Here is an 18,457-nt window from a genome sequence, read left to right as displayed (position 1 = left end):
CATCGGCAAACTTGGACATTAAGCTTAATATACCATCATCAATATCATTTATAAATACAGAAAACAATAATGGACCCAACACTGAACCCTGAGGGACTCCACTAATAACATTAGTCCACAATGAGCAGTGTCCATTAATTACAACTCTCTGTCTTCTCCCCCTCAACCACCCCTTTATCCATAGCAGCAATTTGCCTCCAATGCCACACTGCTCCAATTTGTGCAGCAGTCTTCCATGTGCAACAGTAGTAAAAGCCTTTCTAAGATCCAAGTATATAATATCAAAGTTATTCCCTGCATCCAGTTCTTTTGTGACTGCATCATAGTATCCAATCAAATTGGTCAGGCCAGACTTCCCCTTAACAAAACCATGCTGTGTCCGAGCTATAACTGAAGTCTTGTCTAGATGTTCCTGCAGTGCTTCTTTAACCAGTGCCTCCATTAATTTTCCTGGAACAGAAGTTAAACTCACAGGTCTATAATTACTTGTGTCAGCCTTTGATCCTCCTTTGTGAATTGGGATCACATTTGCACATCTCCAGTCTGTGGGTACCTCCCCTGAGTCCAAGGAAGCTCTCATAATTATGGCTAAGGGTTTGCTTACTTCCTTTGCTGCCTCCTTTAATATAACTGGATAGATCCCATCCACCCCAGTGCCTTTCTTGTCTTTATCTTCAACAATTTCTCCTCCCCTTTGCTCTCAGTTATAACAAAATCATCTAGTTCACTGCCAGAATTTAATTCATCTCTGACATTCCCCTCGCTGAATAACTCCTCATGTGTGAATGTCGATGCAAAATATTCATTTAGTTTGTTAGCTACCTGAGCAGGATCATCAACAGTTGACCCATCATTATCAAGTGGACCAATCTGATTCATCCCCTTCCATCTAGAGTTTACATAAGTAAAGAACTCTTTGCTGTTTTTCTTTGCTTCCCATGCCAAAGATTTCTCGTAATCTGCCTTTGCCTGCCTAACCTCCTTTGTAACTTGGTTACAGATCAACTTGTATCTATCATAGGCTTCTGTGTCACGTGTTAATTTATATGTATTCCATGCATTTTTCTTCTCTGTCATATGTCTCATTAGTTCATCTGACATCCATTTAGGCCTAAATCTTGAACAATATTTCTTAGTTGGTATGTAAAGCCTAGTAGCTTCCAAGATAAGTTCTTTGAGTGTTTCCCATTTTGAATTTGCTGTTGGCAACATCTTCAGTTGGTCCCACTGTATAGAATTTAAATACTGTCTCAGTCCATCGTTGTAGCCTTTACGAAAACAATAACCCTTCCCTTTACCCCCGATGGTAGTTACCTCTTTGAGTAAATCCCACTTCAGCACACTGTGATCACTGCCACCTAGTGGTTCCTCTATCTGCAGATTCTTAATGCATGAAGAATCACTACTGATAATCAAATCAAGAGTATTACTCCCTCTAGTTGCCTCCCGAACATGCTGATGTAGAAAACAATCATCCAATAAATCCACAAAAGCCTTGCTAGTGTGTGAGTGACCAACCCACAAATTCCAGTCAATATCTGGGAAATTAAAATCCCCCATTATAAGCCTCTCTGATGTACTGGTCCACTCTATATCCCTGTACAGTTTCTTATTATACTCATCAGAGTCATTAGGCCTATAGCACACTCCTACTCTCAATTTTGATCTCCCAATGCTTAAGTCACACCAAACTGACTCGACACTGCACTGTCCAGTGATGTCGACTGGCTTCACTTCCTTGGATTTTATGTGTTTCTTAACTAATAGCATAACCCCTCCTCCCTTCCTATCCTGTCTATCCTTCTGTAGACGTTGTACTCCCCAAATTCCAGTTCTGCATTCCTTTATATCTCTGTGTGACACCACGTCTCTGATATCCCAACAATATCCGCCTTTGATGCTTTGAGCAATACCTCAAATTCATCAAATTTATTTACCAAACTCCTAGCATTGGTGTACCGCAAGTATACGTGCACCTGTTTCTATTCTTAGCTACCCTAACACAACCCATGTGTTTACTTGTACCGCAATGACTCCCAGAAATATCCTGCATCTTGTTTTTCAGGCTTCTGCTCATTCCAACAGAAGCAGTGCAAGAATCACTTTCACCTCTGCCAGTGGCTACTGTTAATCTATTAGTCTTTGTATCCCCCCAAGCTAGAAGTTTTCCGACCCACCTAACACTGCCACGATAGCATCAGCAAATATTCTTGCACCCTTTCTATTTAAGTGTATCCCATCCCTGTAGAAGCAGTTTCTCCTGTTAACAAGTACAGTCCAGGCTGAAAAAAATTCTACCCCTTGAGCCTTGCACAATTTTTCCAGGGCCGAATTGATCGACAACGCTCACATCATATACTCCCTCCTATCATGTCTGGACAGAATTGCAGACACTTTCAAATTCAACCCTAATTCACGGCTTTTTTTCAACAGTGACCTGTACTTGTTAAGTAATTCTGCAGGTCTCCTACTCTTGATATCATTAGTGCCAATGTGTACAACTATATCACCTTTTGTGCCCTTAAAAGATGATATCAGCTCTACAACGTCAACCTTTGCCCCTGGCAGACATACCCTGGTCCTGTTCCACCTATCCTTTTTACAAAGCATGTTCCCCGTTTCCCTAACAATAGAGTCACCAACGTTTAGGTCTAAATGGATATCAGATGAAGTAATAAGATAGTGGCAGGGAAGAAAAATGCATAGGATGCATATATATTATCGGGAGACATAGAAGCCTATGGTAGATATAAGTTAGTCTGTAACCAAGTCACAAAGGAGGTTAGGCAGGCGAAAGCAGATTATGAGAAATTTTTGTCAAAGGATGCAAGGAAAAACAGCAAAGTTTTTGTTTACTTATGTACACTCTAGAAGGAAGGGGATGAATCAGATTGGTCCACTTGATATTGATGGTTCAATTGTTGATGATCCTGCTCAGGTAGCTGACATATTGAATGAGTATTTGCATCTACATTCACACATGAAAAATTCTATAGGGAAGTGGCAGCCAGAAGCTTATCAAACAAGGAGCTAAATGATTCTGTAATAACTGAGAGTAAAGTAAAGGAGAAATTGTTGAAGTTACACATAAGAAAGGCACAAGGAGTGGGTGGGATCTATATATTTAAGGAGGCAGCAAAGGAAGTAAGCAAACCCTTAACCATAATTATGATGTTCCATCATTTGCTGGAACATCAAATGATGCCTGGCGTGGTCATGTATTAGACAGTGAAGCATGTGCATGAGGTTGTTGAACATTACAGAGGCAGTTACGGCTCAAATAAGCGACATAATTGCCTCGCCATCTTCTCCCATCGATTCAAATAAATATCACTAGGAAGAAAATATTTTTAATGTACAGAGAAATATATACCAGCAATTCTCACACTTTTTGGTCTCAAAACCCATTTATACTCTTAAAAATTATTGAGCTTTGAGCTTTTGTTTATGTGGGTTATATCCAGCGGTGACAACTGGTACTCTAAGATAAAATTATGTATAGGTAATGCAGGTAATGAAAAATATGAAAAACAAACTGTAATGACAAGAAAAAGAAACAAATTTTAATTAACATAAATAATATTGAAATAAACATAATTTTTAGCCAACTATGTTGTATAACACATTATTCTAATAATTTCCAAATCATTGATTGGTTTTGGGAAATTGTTTTTGATGCCTTTTCTTTGAAACGATTATCACTTGCTACATGATGTCCCTGCCTGGAGCATGATTTGACATAAGGAATTGCATCAAATTCTTCCAGCGATTTTCCCATTAAATTGATGGTCATTAGGTGACTTGTTGTTTCCATAGTAAGAGAATTTTGTTTATTTTCAATAATATTATTCATGGTACTAATAGTCTCTTTCAGCTTCCGCAGCATTAACAGCGATTACTTTTAAGATTTTTTTAGCCCTTAAAATACTGTCAGGCTCAGGCACATTATTATACATGATATCTCTGCTATCAACGAAATCTCAAAAGTCATTTACTGAAATATTGTATTTAATTAGTTGACTTAATTGTTTTAACTTATTTTCACTTTCAATCCATGGAACTTCACAAACATGACCTGGCCAAGTTTCAGGGTTTAATAGGTTGAAATAGCTCAGAAGATCATTATATTTTTCATTTACATCATCGAACAGCAATCACATTCTCATAAAATGTATTAGACGATCAAACAATTTTTCTCTGGGAATTGATTTCATTTTTTGCTTTACTTCAAATGGTATATTATACTTCTTATTTTTCATAATATCTTCTGCTTCTTTTTCATGTGTCCTTTATTTGATTTCATATATTCAATTGATTTTACTGTTCGACAAATTAATCTATCAGCTTTGATTAATGAAATATTTCTTTCTGGTAAAGCTGTAGAGAGTATTGAAATCTCCACTAGGATGTCATTAATTAATGCAAAATCTTTAAAAAAAATTTTCATTTTCAAAATGTTTCACAATTCCCACTTCATGATTTTTATTAAAGTGAACATACAAAGTTTCATAGGACTTCCAAACATTTGCAGTTCTTGCACTGCAGGCAGCCTGTCGAAGTACAATTATTCTCCCTATTTTCAGTACTTTAGTTCCAAATTCTTTAGAAATATCATTTAACTCCCTTTGATGCTTATTTGAAGTATGAAAATAAACAAAAGTTTATCAAAAAAATGCCGAAAGTAGTTTACTTGTTTTACATCTCTTATTGCATCATCAAGAGACAACTGAATACGGTGGGCAAGACAGTGCCAGATACAAACATTTGGAAATTTTTCCAAAATTTTGGCAGAAACTCCTGACTTTTTTCCTAACATCACACTGGCTATCATCTGCACAAATTCCAATAAGATTTTCACATAAATAATTTTCATTGAAACCATACTTCTCCATAACTGATATCAGGGTTTGGTAAATTATTTCATATGTTGTTCCTTCTAACTCCACATGATCAACAAAAGGCCAACAAAAACAGTTAAACTATCTTCGAAGTTTTGAATTTCTGATTTTAAGATGCTGTTATTAAGATGCTCTATTAAGATGATGTTATTAAGATGCTCTGTTAAGATGATGTTATTAAGATGCTCTGTTAAGATGCTGTTATGTGAAATAGTTGAAGATTAGTCAATAATAACTGAAATTTTACTACACTGACTTATTAGTTTTCCAAAACTTTCTTATTTCAGTGGAGATGTGCTTGGCGACAAGTGGGACCATAATTCTAGAGTGCAAAAATACTCCCAAATCGATGTTATTCTTTTTATGCAAAGCTATTAAATGTTCTGGTTTTGGCACATTATAGCTTTAGTTGCTAATGCGGAATTCAAATCCAAACTATTAAATATTCCACATCAGCGAATGGTTTATTGCTTTTAATTATGGAATAAATGGTATTAAAGATGTTTATTGTGCTGTTTAAATATTTTTCATTAGCGATATCAATACTGTTTGAAATATTTTTTGCGGATGTTTTGATTATATGTAATGCTTTTTTGTGTGAAGCTGACTCATGATGTTCTTTCAGTTTTTTTCTCATTGATGATTGCATATTCCTTTTATTAGAACCATGAGCTTTGACAGAACATGATTGCCACTGATGAAATATGTAAGTGTTTAGCACTGAAAGTGCTTAAAGATAAAGCCTTTTGAGCACCACTGGCATCCCACATTCACATCACTGGTAATAATAAGCCATTTGTACTTATTTTTTAAATAATCCAATTGCTTTTCGTTCAAGAAATGCAAATTGTTTATTGCGTTTTGTACTAACTTCTGCTCAGAATGAGAAAATTTTTCAGGCTGTATTGATTGTTGCACAGTTTTAGACAAATTTCCAAGTCATAGTTCAATATCAACAATATCATAGCTCTCTCTTGTTTGTTCCATTTCTGTTGTTGAACGTTTAGTAGAAATGTTCAAAAATTTATCCAAACTATGTTGCCTCTTCATTCTAAGGATTACGATTTAAACAATTTATTATAAATGCAATTTAAAAACACTACTCACAAAGTAAAACTCCACACTCATTACTTATTGCTGTGAGCAAACTTTTGAGAATTAAGGAGCACACACACAAGCTCAGTGCCTGAAATCAGCTCAAACTACTGATGCAGAAAAGAGTGAAACAGGAAGGTTACAAAGGATTCAACTTATACTTCAGACCAATAACACCCAACCATCTGTTTACTGAGAAAGCAACAATACAAATGCCGTAACGGCAAACTAGTTTCATGGGTAAACTTTGCCAAGATTTCCTGTAGTTCTTGTATGGGCGTTCTTTACCTTTGCCACAAGGAGTTCACACCTCGCCAGAGTTACCAATCGTAGAAAGCAAACCTATGGGAACTAGCCTCAAAATTATATATTATGGTGTGATTGGCAACACTACAACACTCCCCCACCCAGTGCGCGCCAAAATCAACAGGGACGGTTTTTTTTTCTCGGCGAGTAAACTTGTCAGACTCCGCTCAACAACCGGTACGGAAGTTTTTAGACATTTTAACAACTGGTACAACCATACCAGTGCATACTGGCTTAATATCACCACTGGTTATATTTATCGCATTAGAAATTAAAACAAATTTTTAAAATATTTATTTATTAATTCATTTAAAAATAACAATAATAAACCCATTACATGTTAACATAAATAACTTTTTTTAATGAAAAATAACTATATTTTTCCAAAACAAAAAAAAAAAATTTAGTGAGAAGAGTGGTAGTCTTTTACATTTTTGCAAATCGCTTTAATGTCTGGCTTAACAGAAGACAGCTAGATTCTCATATCTGCTTCTGTATTCAGTCTGTTGTGATGTGTTGTTTTGGTTGAAGAAAATATACGAAGAAAAGTATATGAAGAAAATCCGGCCTCTCACAGATATGTAGTTGGAAAAGGGAGTATTTTAATAGCCTTTTCAGATAATTGGGGATATTCTTCTTGGACACTACATCAAAACTTGACAAGTGGTAGTTTCTTAAAGGTTAGTTGCAATGTGGAATCTGAAACCATATCAATGAACTTTTCGTACTCTGTTACATTAAAATCCATTGGTCTATCTTGCACTTGGAATGGATCTTTCACCCATGCATGGTTTTGTAACATAATCTATTGGTCATTTGGAAAATATTGGCTCATTAAGTTATGCAGATCTTCCAAATGTTGACACATTTCATTATACAATATCAAAAAATCACATTCGTTAATATCACCACCAATCTCATCAAAAAAGTCTTTAACTGTTAGGGTTATGGTGGCGAATACAAGTTTTCAAAAATTCTAATTTTTACTTGAAAGCTTGAATTTTATCATTGGCAACAAATACTGTCAGTTGTTTTCCTTGAAGTGACAAGCTCACTTCATTCATTTTCAAGAAAATGTCTGCCAAATACCCAAGTCTGAATAAACATAGTTTGTCTGTCAGTTGTTCTTTCAAGTAAAAATGAACTAGTTGCTTTTCCATGAAAAAAGCAGCTAATTCAGCTTGCAACTCAAACAATCTCATAAGTTCTTTTCCTCGTGCAAGCATCATACTTCGGTATGCAGCAGAAGTGCTTTATGCATACTTCCCATTTTGTCACACAGAATATTAAAGAGACATGTACTCAATGGTCGAGATTTAATAAAATTAATAAATTTTACTGCTTCATCAAGGACATTCTTAAGTGAAACTGGCATTTTTTTTACTGCAAGTGCATGGAGGTGAAGAATACAATTACTACTAGAACAGTTTGGTGCCAGTGCCTTGATTCGCGCTAAGGCACCAGCAGTTTCACCCACCACTGCAAATGTCAACACAGTTGTTCCAGGATAAACCACGAGATTTAAAAAAGTTATTCAACACTTTCAGCACCACTTGTGTTTGTTGCCAAGCATTCACATAAAAGAAGATCTTCGATGATTAGCTGGTGCTGATACTGGACGAATACAAGCAAACCAGCAGGTCCAGCCACATCTGTAGATTCAACCATTTGTAACACAAAAATACAATTCTGCATAAAATATATTAACTCAGTCTTCAGGTTTGCAGCTAAATCTTTAATTTGACAAGTTACTGTATTGTTGGAAAGTGGCATTGCCATGATTTCTTTTACTGACTTTTCGTCCATCAGACATTTGGCAATGTCAACTGTAAAAGGCTTTATTAGTCTCTCAAGCTATTGTGTGCACTTCTCCAGCCAGTGTAATACGATAACTTACCCTGCAAGATGCTTCAATGGCTTTTTCATTTCTAGTTTGAAAAGCTGTAACAAACAATTTTTGGATTTTAAAGAGCTCATCACGTCTACTTTTAAAATATTCAATTCCTTTTTCTTTAAATTCTGAATGACTGGTCTCAAAATGACACCACAATTTAACTGGCACCATAATACTAATCGAAAATGTTCTGTTGCATAAGACCCAATAAGATAAATTATTAACGTCTATAAAGCCAAGGAAAAGATAGTCCTTTTATCATATTTTTGTTTCTTATTTACAGTTTCGCCCAGTTTCTTTGGAGTAAATTTTTCCCTTCCATGAGTCAGAGAACTCTCTGATCTTTCAGTTTCATCTTTTTTAGCATCTTTAGACATATACAATACAGCTGTTGGCTGAGAAAGAAAGTCTTCTAATCTCCCTTTTTTAAGCCAACAATCCATCCTTAAATATAAGAAAAATAGGCTAAGGTAAAGAAAGCCAACACGATAACGATGAGAAACGTCGGATAACTTACGCAGAAAATTAGTTTCCCCGACACCAGACTCTAGCGCTGCTCGCTCAGTAAACAGATGGTAGGTGTTATCGGTCTGGAGCCAAAATCGAGAAGGATATATTGATTGACAAGTAGGCGTGGCAAACGATGAAATGATTGGTGGTGGGCACAACAGAGGACAAGCTACTGTGTAGTCATTGGTTGGCATTATAATGTGTATTTATGAGTAAAGAACGGGGCATAATAGTTTTGTAATGAACGGTAAAGATGGAAGAAATTTGTAAGGAAAATAGAATGTTGGTTGAATTTTTGATGAAAACTAAATTAATAAAAGTTTCGTTTTGTTTATTTTTATGTTCTTCAATATGTTTTTTTCTCATTATTAAAAGCAGATTTTTGGAGTTCATGAGTGTTTTTACTATACTGTTGATTTAGGTTTGGTTACAGAAAAAGGAAATGGTTTCTTTATTTTTCGTAACCTGACCTTAAATGGTAGGTTAGGAAATAATAGAAACGGTTTCCTTATATTTAGTGATCTAACCTTAAACGTTAGGTTAGGAAATAATATAAGAAAAGAAAGATTCTATATATATATAATGAATAGCTGTTGAGGTATTGATTGACGTTATGATACGTGTGTATCCGCACAAGTGTCTTTAAAAATAAAAGTACAGTAATAAAAAAAAATAATATTTTATTAATAAACAATTTATGCACTAGTCCACATGATTCTAAAGAAAAAAGGTTAGTTACCCCCTCCACTTCAGGAGGGGTTCAAGCTCCCATGGGATTCAAGTGGAGGTAACCTGACCTTTTTTCACTATTATGGAAAGCGTTCATTAGGGCAAGTTACCATTATTGCTTCTGAGTGCTACTAAAATGATACTAACCCGATGTTATCATGTGTTGTGTTCGCACACCAATCAGCACATTGTTTGCCATGCCTATCTGCCAATCAATATATTGTTCTCGACTTTGCTCCAGACCGATAACACCTACCGTCTGTTTACCGAGCAAGCAGCACTTGAGTGCCGTATCAAGAAACTAATTTTCCACGCAAGTTATCCAACGTTTCTCGTCGTTCTCGTGTTGGCTTTCTTTATCTTCACCGAAAAATATATTAATAAATTTTCTTTTATTTTAGAATAAAATATTATTAAATTCTAAAATAATAAATTTTAGTTAAAATTTAAAAATTTAGAAAAGTTTTCAAAAATTTTTTTTAAATATTATTGCAAAATAAGACAAAGCGTTACCTTGTTGTGTTTCCGCATAGGCACAAGGAAAACTTTGGGATTTCAAAATAAAGATTTACTGGACGATAGTGAGGTTACAGAGATTATAGCAGGTATAACCGAAGATAGCTAGTAAGACAAAGACAAAGATAGCTAGTTTGTTCTCAGTAGAAGTACTGAGAACAAACTGAGTTAATTTCTGAAAACATATATTTATTCCTAAACTTTAGGCCTTAAAGTTTAGGGTATAAATATGTGCCTAAACTTACTACCCTAGAAAACACAAGGATACACAAGCACACATTCCATTAGCAGTCAGAGTGATGACGTCATCACACTTCCACTGTACATGCATGAGACAATGAGAGTGAAAAAGGCAAATAACGTCTTAGTATTATTATGAAAATAGCTTTGACCTCGCAGAACCCCCCCCCCCCCGAAAGCTTCTTGGGGACCCCCCAGGGTCCGCAGACCACACTTTGAGAACCGCTAATATATACTATTAATAGTATTTTAACACACATCTTATATGGTAGAATTCTGTTTAGCAAAGTACTTTCAGATATAAAGGTTATAAATGAAAGTTTCATGAGTTTCAGCTAATAATATTTTAATTTATTTCTTCAAATGAATGATTTGAATTTTTAGTTTCTATGACTAGAAAACTGGTAAAATGAATAAAAACACAATAAAACTAACAAAATCTGTGTAATAAAAAACAAACAGAACCTTTTTTACAATTAGTAAACTGCTAATGTTAGAATTAATTTAAGGAATGACGTATAATATATTATTAAAATAAAAGACATACCTGCTGCCATGGTAAACATTATAGCAAGGCTTTTACCCCCTGGAGCAGCACACAAATCTCCAACTACATCTCCTTTTTTCAAATTAAGAGCTAATACTGGTAAAAATGAAGCTCCATCCATTAAATAATACCCTTATGGTTATATACATAAAAGGAAAAAAATATACCATTAAATTCTCACCAGGAAAAAAAAAAAACAACAGGATAAATACAATAAAGTAGTACAAAATAAGTATTTAGTTTAAAATTACATTTAACTACCTCAAGACTCATGCCTATCTGAACTAAGTCATTAAAGAGGGAGTAAATCTTTTCAGATTTACTCCCTTTTTAATATAATAATTGAATAATGTTTCACAAGTTATCTTTATCAACATATGTGAAATTAAGGCATTTCACCTATGTAAATTCTGAATATATTAATAACAGTTCTAAAAATTGTCTTTTGTTTCAATTATTTAGTTCTTGTCTCTTTTACGTTTTACAGCAACATCTAAATGATTTTTTAATATTTTGATATTTAGAAATAATGCTCCTTGTGATCTGGTGTGTTAGCATAATTTCCTGTATCCCAATTATCCAGAATTGTTTCCAATGGATTAAAGCCTATTCCCACTCTTGCACACATTTCCATGGTGTTAATACATCAGTCTTCACAAATCAGTTTACCCCTCCTCGTTTTCTGCTGTCACTGCAGCGTGATGTCATCCTAACCTTGATATGTCCTTCAAACCACTACTACAATCACTGACACTGCCTAACTGTGCCCAAATAAGCTTTCGTGCACCCATAAGCATTTTTAGAGTATCAGTGAATTGCAACAGACAATGTTCTCTCATTCAGAAACTCAATAAAAAACCAGTGCTTCATATGCACATCAATGGCACACTCCATTTTCATAAACTATTATACAGTTCTACCTGTGCAGTACGAAACTTGAAGAATAATGATGGAAACTTTTAAATGTTCATCTGACATTAGTTTGTACACATTAGTTTCAGTGCAGCCACTGTATATATGTTTAAACAAGTTTCTTCTTGATTGGATTCTGGATAATTGGGAATTATTTTTGCTAACAGACACTTTTACTAAAGACACTCATTCAGCTAATGAATTGTAAAAATTACAACTCAATCGTTAACTAAAATTCCCAGGTTGAATATGAAATATGTTCCCCCCACCTGGAAAACATTTTTCAATTATACAAGGGGCCCCCAGTATCAGAGTATTCATTATCCGAGTCCACGCAGTTACAAGGATTTGAAAATTAAAGAATTAAAGCTTTTACCTTGAGAAAATTGACCAAGCACTTGAATACTTTTTGTGAGTACGATCTTCTTCATGATCTTGCAACAAATGTTAAGTGCGCAGTTAAAGACATAACTAAATGCTACAACACAATTTTATCTGAAAAAATACGACATAAAAAACCCACAAACAACTTTGGATTCATTCTTTTCATACAACTGAAAAATAGTGTAATTTCAATAAACTTTATTTAACCTTACATTATGTAACATATTATAATAAAAAATGTCTAATAAAATAAATTTTCTCATTTTTCAGCTCCTTCATCCATTTTTTACTATGTACAAGTACATAATAAACATTACTATATAATATCGGTGTAAATACGCCATACATACTCATCCTTCATAATGAATTGCCCATACACTGCACTACCTCGAATAAGTAATGTTTCACTTGCAATACCAGGGTACCTGCCCACTCACCGATGAAAAGCCAACTGGCTTTGAAACAGTGCCATCTGGGTGGTGGTGCCCGCCGAGATAAGTAACAATAGTCTTCTCTATTAGTGAAGCATTACTTATTCGAGGTAGTGCAATACATGGCAACTCGTTGAGAAGGATGAGCACAAAACACAAAATGAGATACAGATGAAATGATGCTTTTCACACTACTATCATAGTTTTTCTTTAAGAACTGTCTATGGTGTATCTACATGGATATTATATAGATATAGAATCATAAACTCTCAAAATATTATGCCTAGTTGCATTTAGTTTTATTTAAATAATAAACATTACGAAAATGGATCCCCGTTATAAGTGGAATTTTCTGGAACCAATTATCCTTGGATAACGAGGATCCCCTGTACATATATTTGAAAGTGAGGATAAAACAGCATTAGCATTAGTTGAGGCATATGATGCATATGCAATATATGCATCATCATTTGCCTTGCATATGCAAGAAAGCAAGCTTATACAGCATCAGCCAAAAAAAAAAAAAAAAACCTTTTCCAATTCACCAATCCATCGCTCCAAATGTTTGTCTAGTTTGGCCTGGAATTTATTTAAGGTGTCAACTTCTAAAACAACAGATGGAAGTTTGTTCCAGCAATCAACCAACCGATGACTAAAGACAAATTTCCACACATCTATTCTACATCTGTCTCTCCTCAATTTGAATCTATGCCCCCTCAGGCCATTAATCTGGGCAAGAGGAAGAATCCCATCAGCATTGAGCATGCTGAAACCATTCAAGGCTTTATCCACTTCAATCAGATCACCTTGCAGGTGCCTAGTCTCCACACAATGTAATTTCAAACTTAAGCCTTTCTTTGTAAGAGCAACTCTTTGTTCCATTCACTAATCTTGTTGCCCTTCTCTGTACTCGTTCCAGCAGCTCTACATCCTTCCTAAAATGTGGCCTCCAGACCTGCATACAGTACTCAAGGTGTGGCCTGACCATTGCCTTATACAAGGGGATAATCACATCCTTTTCCCTGCTAGACTGCTAGAAAAATTCCTGTATATCATTGACAAGACACCATGAGCTACCCTTGCAGACTGTCTGCACTGCTCAGAAAACTTCATATCTGACTGCACAATTACCCCCAGGTCCTTTTCATTCTCTACCACTCTGTGTAGTAGCACACAGCTGATACGTTGTTGCTACCCATATGCAGTACTTTACCTTTGTCAATGTTAAACTTCAGCTGCCACCTCTCATCCCATCTGCTCAACTTTTCTAGATCCTGTTGCAGTAGCGTACTGTCATTAACAACCCTGCCAACGTTCATGTCATCTGTAAACTTAACTGTTCTGTTCCTCCTTCAATAGCATTTCTTCTTTTTCCTCTCCTACTGCCACTTTCCTACACCTTTTTTTTTTGCTTTCTTGACTCTAATTAGCATTAGCATTAGTTGAGGCATATGATGCAAGAAAGCAAGCTTATATGGCATCAGCCAAAAAAAAAAAAAAAAAAAAATTCCCATTTCATCCATCTGGTCACTAAATATTTGTCTATTTCAGCCTTAAATTTATTTAAGCTATCAGCTTCCACAACAACAGACGTAAGTCTGTTCCACAATCAACTACCCACAGGCTAAATTCAAACTTCCACAATCTATTCTACAACTGTCTTTCCTCAGTTTGAATCTATGCCCCCTCAGGTTTTTAATTTCAGCAAGAGGAAGAATCGCATCAGCATTGAGCCTGCTCAAACCATTTAAAGCCTTAACACCTCAATCAGATCACCTCGCAAGTGCCTAGTCTCCAGATGCTGCAATTTGCAGAACTAAAGCCTTTCTTCGTAACAGCCCCTTTGTTCTTCTCCCCAATCTTGTTGCCCTTCTCTATACTCGTTCTACCAACTCTACATCCTTCCCAAAATGAGACCTCCAGATCTGTACGCAGTACTCAAGGTATGGCCTGACCATTGCCTTATACAAAGGGATAATTGCCTCCTTGCCTCTGCTAGCAAAATTCCTATATATCATTGACAAAACTCTATGACCTGGTCTGGCAGCCCGTTTGCACTGCTCAGAGAACTTCATATCTGACTGTACTATTACCCCCCCCCCAGATCTTTTTCATTCTTCACCTCCCTAAGGTGAAGAATGAAAATCCAATGTACAGTTGGTACATTTCTCTTGTGTTATTGCTACCCATATGTAGTACTTTGCATTTGTCAATGTTAAACTTCAGTTACCACTTCTCAGTCCATCTTCCTAACTTTTCTAGATCCTGTTGCAGTAGTAGCATACTGTCTTTATTGTCATTAACAACCCTGCCAACCTTTGTATCATCTGCAAACTTCGTTATTAAGCCTAATACACCTTCATCGATATCATTGATAAATACACAAAACAGCAATATAGGCCTGGCACCAAACCCTGGGGAACTCCACTAATAACATGTCCACGTAGAGCAGCATCTATTTATTACCACTCACTGCTGGCTTCCACTCAAACATCCCTTTATCCATTGCCAGTAGCGGATTAAGGTCGGTTGAGGCCCCGGGCGCAGAAGAAAATATTGGGCCCCTTAAAAAAAAGAGAGAGACAGGGAAAATAAAAATACATGTTAACCATTTTTTTAAATAAATAAAAAATATTATGTACTATTAATGTTTTATTTCCAATAAAATTTGAATATAATATATGTATAATATAATTAATAATAGCATAATAATAATCACAAAGTTTGAACTAATAGTTGAACAAATTAGTTCAACTAATCTGTTGGGGTTTTGCATATAAAGTTGGGGTTTTGCTGGGCCCTTCAGAAGTCGGGGCCCAGGACGCGCACCCGGTGTGCCTGCCGTTAAATCCGCCTCTGTCCATTGCAGCAACTTGCCCTTAATGCCATACCGTTCCAATTTGTCCAATTTGATACTGTTTCTTCCATGTGCAACAGTATCAAAAGCTTCCCTGCAATTCAAGTATACGATCTCAAAATTATTTTTTGCATCCAGTTCCTTTGTGACCACATCGTAGTATCCAATCAAATTGGTCAGACAAGATTTCCCCTTAACAAACCCATGCTGTGTCTGAACTATTACTGCAGTCTTTTCTAGGTGATTCTGTATCACCTCTTTAACCAGTGACTCCATTATTTTCCCCGGAACAGAAGTTAAACTAACAGGTCTATAATTATTTGTTTCATCCTTTGCACTCCCTTTGTGAATTGGGGATACATTTGCACATCTCTAGTCCATGGGACCTCCCCCTGAATCTAAGGATGCTCTCATAATTATGGCTAAGGGTTTGCTTACTTCCCTTGCTGCCTTCTTCAATATAACTGTATAGATTCCATCAGTCCCAGGTGCCTGTTTTATGTTTAACTTCAACAATTTCTCCTCCACTTTGCTCTCAGTTATTAAAAAATCACTTAGCTCCCTGTTAAGAGTTTGATAACCCTCTGGCATTCCCCTCCTTGAATAACTGCTCATGTGTGAATGTAGATGCAAAATACTCATTTACTTTATCAGCTACTTGAGCAGGATCATCAATAGTTGAACCATCTATGTTAAGTGAACCAATCTGATTCATCCCCTTCCTTCCAGAATTTACATAAGTAAAGAACTCTTTGCTGTTTTTCTTTGCATCCTTTGCCAAAGATTTCTAGTAATCTTCCTTCACCTGCCTAACCTCCTTTTGACTTGATTACAGACTAGCTTATATCTGCCATAGGCTTCTGTGTTGCCTGATAATTTATATGCATCCCACGCATTTTATTTCTCTGTCATGAGCCTCATTAATTCATCTGACATCCATTTAGGCCTGAACATTGAGCAGTATTTCTAGGACCAGTATGTGGATAACAGAGTATCTTATACCATACTGCATATGGGTAGAAGTAAGGGTGGTTAATTTCTGGAACAAACTTCCATCTCTCGTTGTGGAAGTTGATAGGTTAAATAAATTTAAGGAGGAACTCGACAGGCATTTGGAAGGAATGGTGTGTTTTGTTTTTTTTTTAGCTGATGCTGCATAAGCTAGTACTACTAACCTCCTCCTCCTCCTACGAACCTAAGGGGGGCATAAATTCAAATTAAGAAAAGACAGATGTAGAATAGATGTGCAGAAATTTACCTTTAGCCAGCGGGTGGTTAATTGCTGGAACAAACTTCCATCTGTTGTTGTCGAAGTTGATCGGTTAAATAAATTTAAGTAGGAACTGGACAGACATTTGGAGGGAATGGTGCGATTTTTTTTTTTTTTTTGGCTGATGCTGCATAAGTTACTACTACTTCTCCCATACCATTTTTCAAATGGTGCCATCTGGGTGGTGGTATCTGTCAAGAATAAGTAACAATAGTTGTCTCCATTGGTGAAGTGTTACTTATTTGAGGTAGTGCAATACCATGGTAACTCGTGAAGTTATTCATAATATGAGATATAATTAAAATGATGCCAATTCATTTTATACCTACTCGTATAAAAATTATGCAAATTGCACTAACCCATTATACAGTGTCAAATTGTAAAAGATACATCGTTTCAAATTTTGCATGTTGTGAAGCAAACCAAAATTTGAAATAACTTTTGAATTAAAACTGAAAACGGACATAGCCAATAATATTGAATATATATAATAAACAGAAATATGTGCATTTACATATTTTAGATTTTGCACAATTAATGGACTTTTAAACTGGAAAACAATAAGAGATTACACTACTGTTTCTGGGTTTTGCATCTGAAACTTTTTTTTTTTTTTTTTTTTACAATTTTCAGCAGAATTAATTTTTTTTTTGACAATAAAAAGTGTAAAACAGATATACTTAAAATTAAATTTTTTTTTAATTTTAATATCATACTGTGGTTTGGGAATACTGTAGATATGATCAAGTCCCTCAAAACAAATTATGAAAAAAAAAAGTAGTGTGTTCAAAGCAATTTCATATTGGAAACTGGAAAAAATGAATACCGTATATACATCCTACTGCCATATTTCCAAGTAGGGAAATTAGCTGTACATTCAGTTCGATGTATACCTCCAGCAATATGAAAGCACGACGAAACAAATGGCCCTCAGTCCCCAGCAGCTTTCACTCTCCCTCTTACGGCAGCGAGAGGATTAGAGTGGATGCAGAGGGTGCTAAGAATCTCTGGGTACGACCAGGCTGCCATGCACGGAAACTGAACTTGGCCTGTTATAACGTAAGAACACTCATCGGTGAAGACAGGATATTAGAGCTGGAAAAGGAATTAGAAAATGTGAATTGGAATATCATCGGTTTGGCTGAAACAAGAAGAAGAAATGAATCACTTATAAGTTTATCAAGTGGAAATCTGCTGTACACCAATGGAAACAGTGAAAGGAGTGAAGGTGAAGTTGGGTTTCTGGTCCATAAAGATTTTAAAAACAACATTTTGGAATTCAAAAGTACATCACCAAGAGTGTCAAGACTAATACTCAAGATTTCTAAGAGATACAAGCTAAAGATTATAATGATTTATGCACCAACATCGAGCCATGATGATGAAGAGGTTGAAGAAATGTACACCGAAATTGAGAGTCTTCTAGATGAGCAGAAAACCCACTACACTATTATTATGGGAGACTTTAATGCTAAGGTTGGAAAAAGACAAAACAGCGCAGAAAGGGGAACTATAGGAAATTTTGGAATTGGTGAAAGAAATGAAAGAGGTGAAAGACTTGTGGAATTTGCAGAATCTCAAGGACTGTCAGTAATGAACACTTTTTTCAAGAAAAGGGTGAACAGAAAGTGGACATGGAAGAGTCCAAAGGGATTAACAACTAATGAAATTGACTTCATCCTCACTAACAGAAGATATATTGTGAATGATGTCACCGTCCTGAATAAGGTAAATGTTGGAAGTGACCACAGAATGGTAAGATGTACACTTGATATAGATGTAGGAAAGGAAAGGAAAAAACTGACTCGAGTAAATAATACAAAGGTCTTTGAGATAACAGAAGAGGAGAAAAAGCAGTATGTACTGGA

General features: G+C 35.6%; 1 protein-coding gene across 2 annotated transcripts in view; it reads right to left on the bottom strand.

The window, feature by feature from the left end:
• Positions 1–18,457, bottom strand: part of l(2)10685 (5-methylcytosine rRNA methyltransferase l(2)10685) — a 47,170-nt gene that overhangs the window by 10,254 nt on the left and 18,459 nt on the right. For both annotated transcript variants that reach the window (XM_090383410.1, XM_090383402.1), the window contains exon 3: positions 10,736–10,867. In XM_090383410.1, the coding sequence (XP_090239536.1) occupies positions 10,736–10,867 (132 nt within the window). The remainder of the gene's footprint in view (positions 1–10,735; positions 10,868–18,457) is intronic.

The sequence above is a fragment of the Mastigoproctus giganteus genome, chromosome 1 (assembly GCF_048544385.1).
Source record: "Mastigoproctus giganteus isolate SK-2022 chromosome 1, ASM4854438v1, whole genome shotgun sequence".
Taxonomy (NCBI): domain Eukaryota; kingdom Metazoa; phylum Arthropoda; class Arachnida; order Uropygi; family Thelyphonidae; genus Mastigoproctus; species Mastigoproctus giganteus.
Note: the sequence above shows the minus strand (reverse complement) of the source record. Positions and strands in the feature narration are given on the sequence as shown.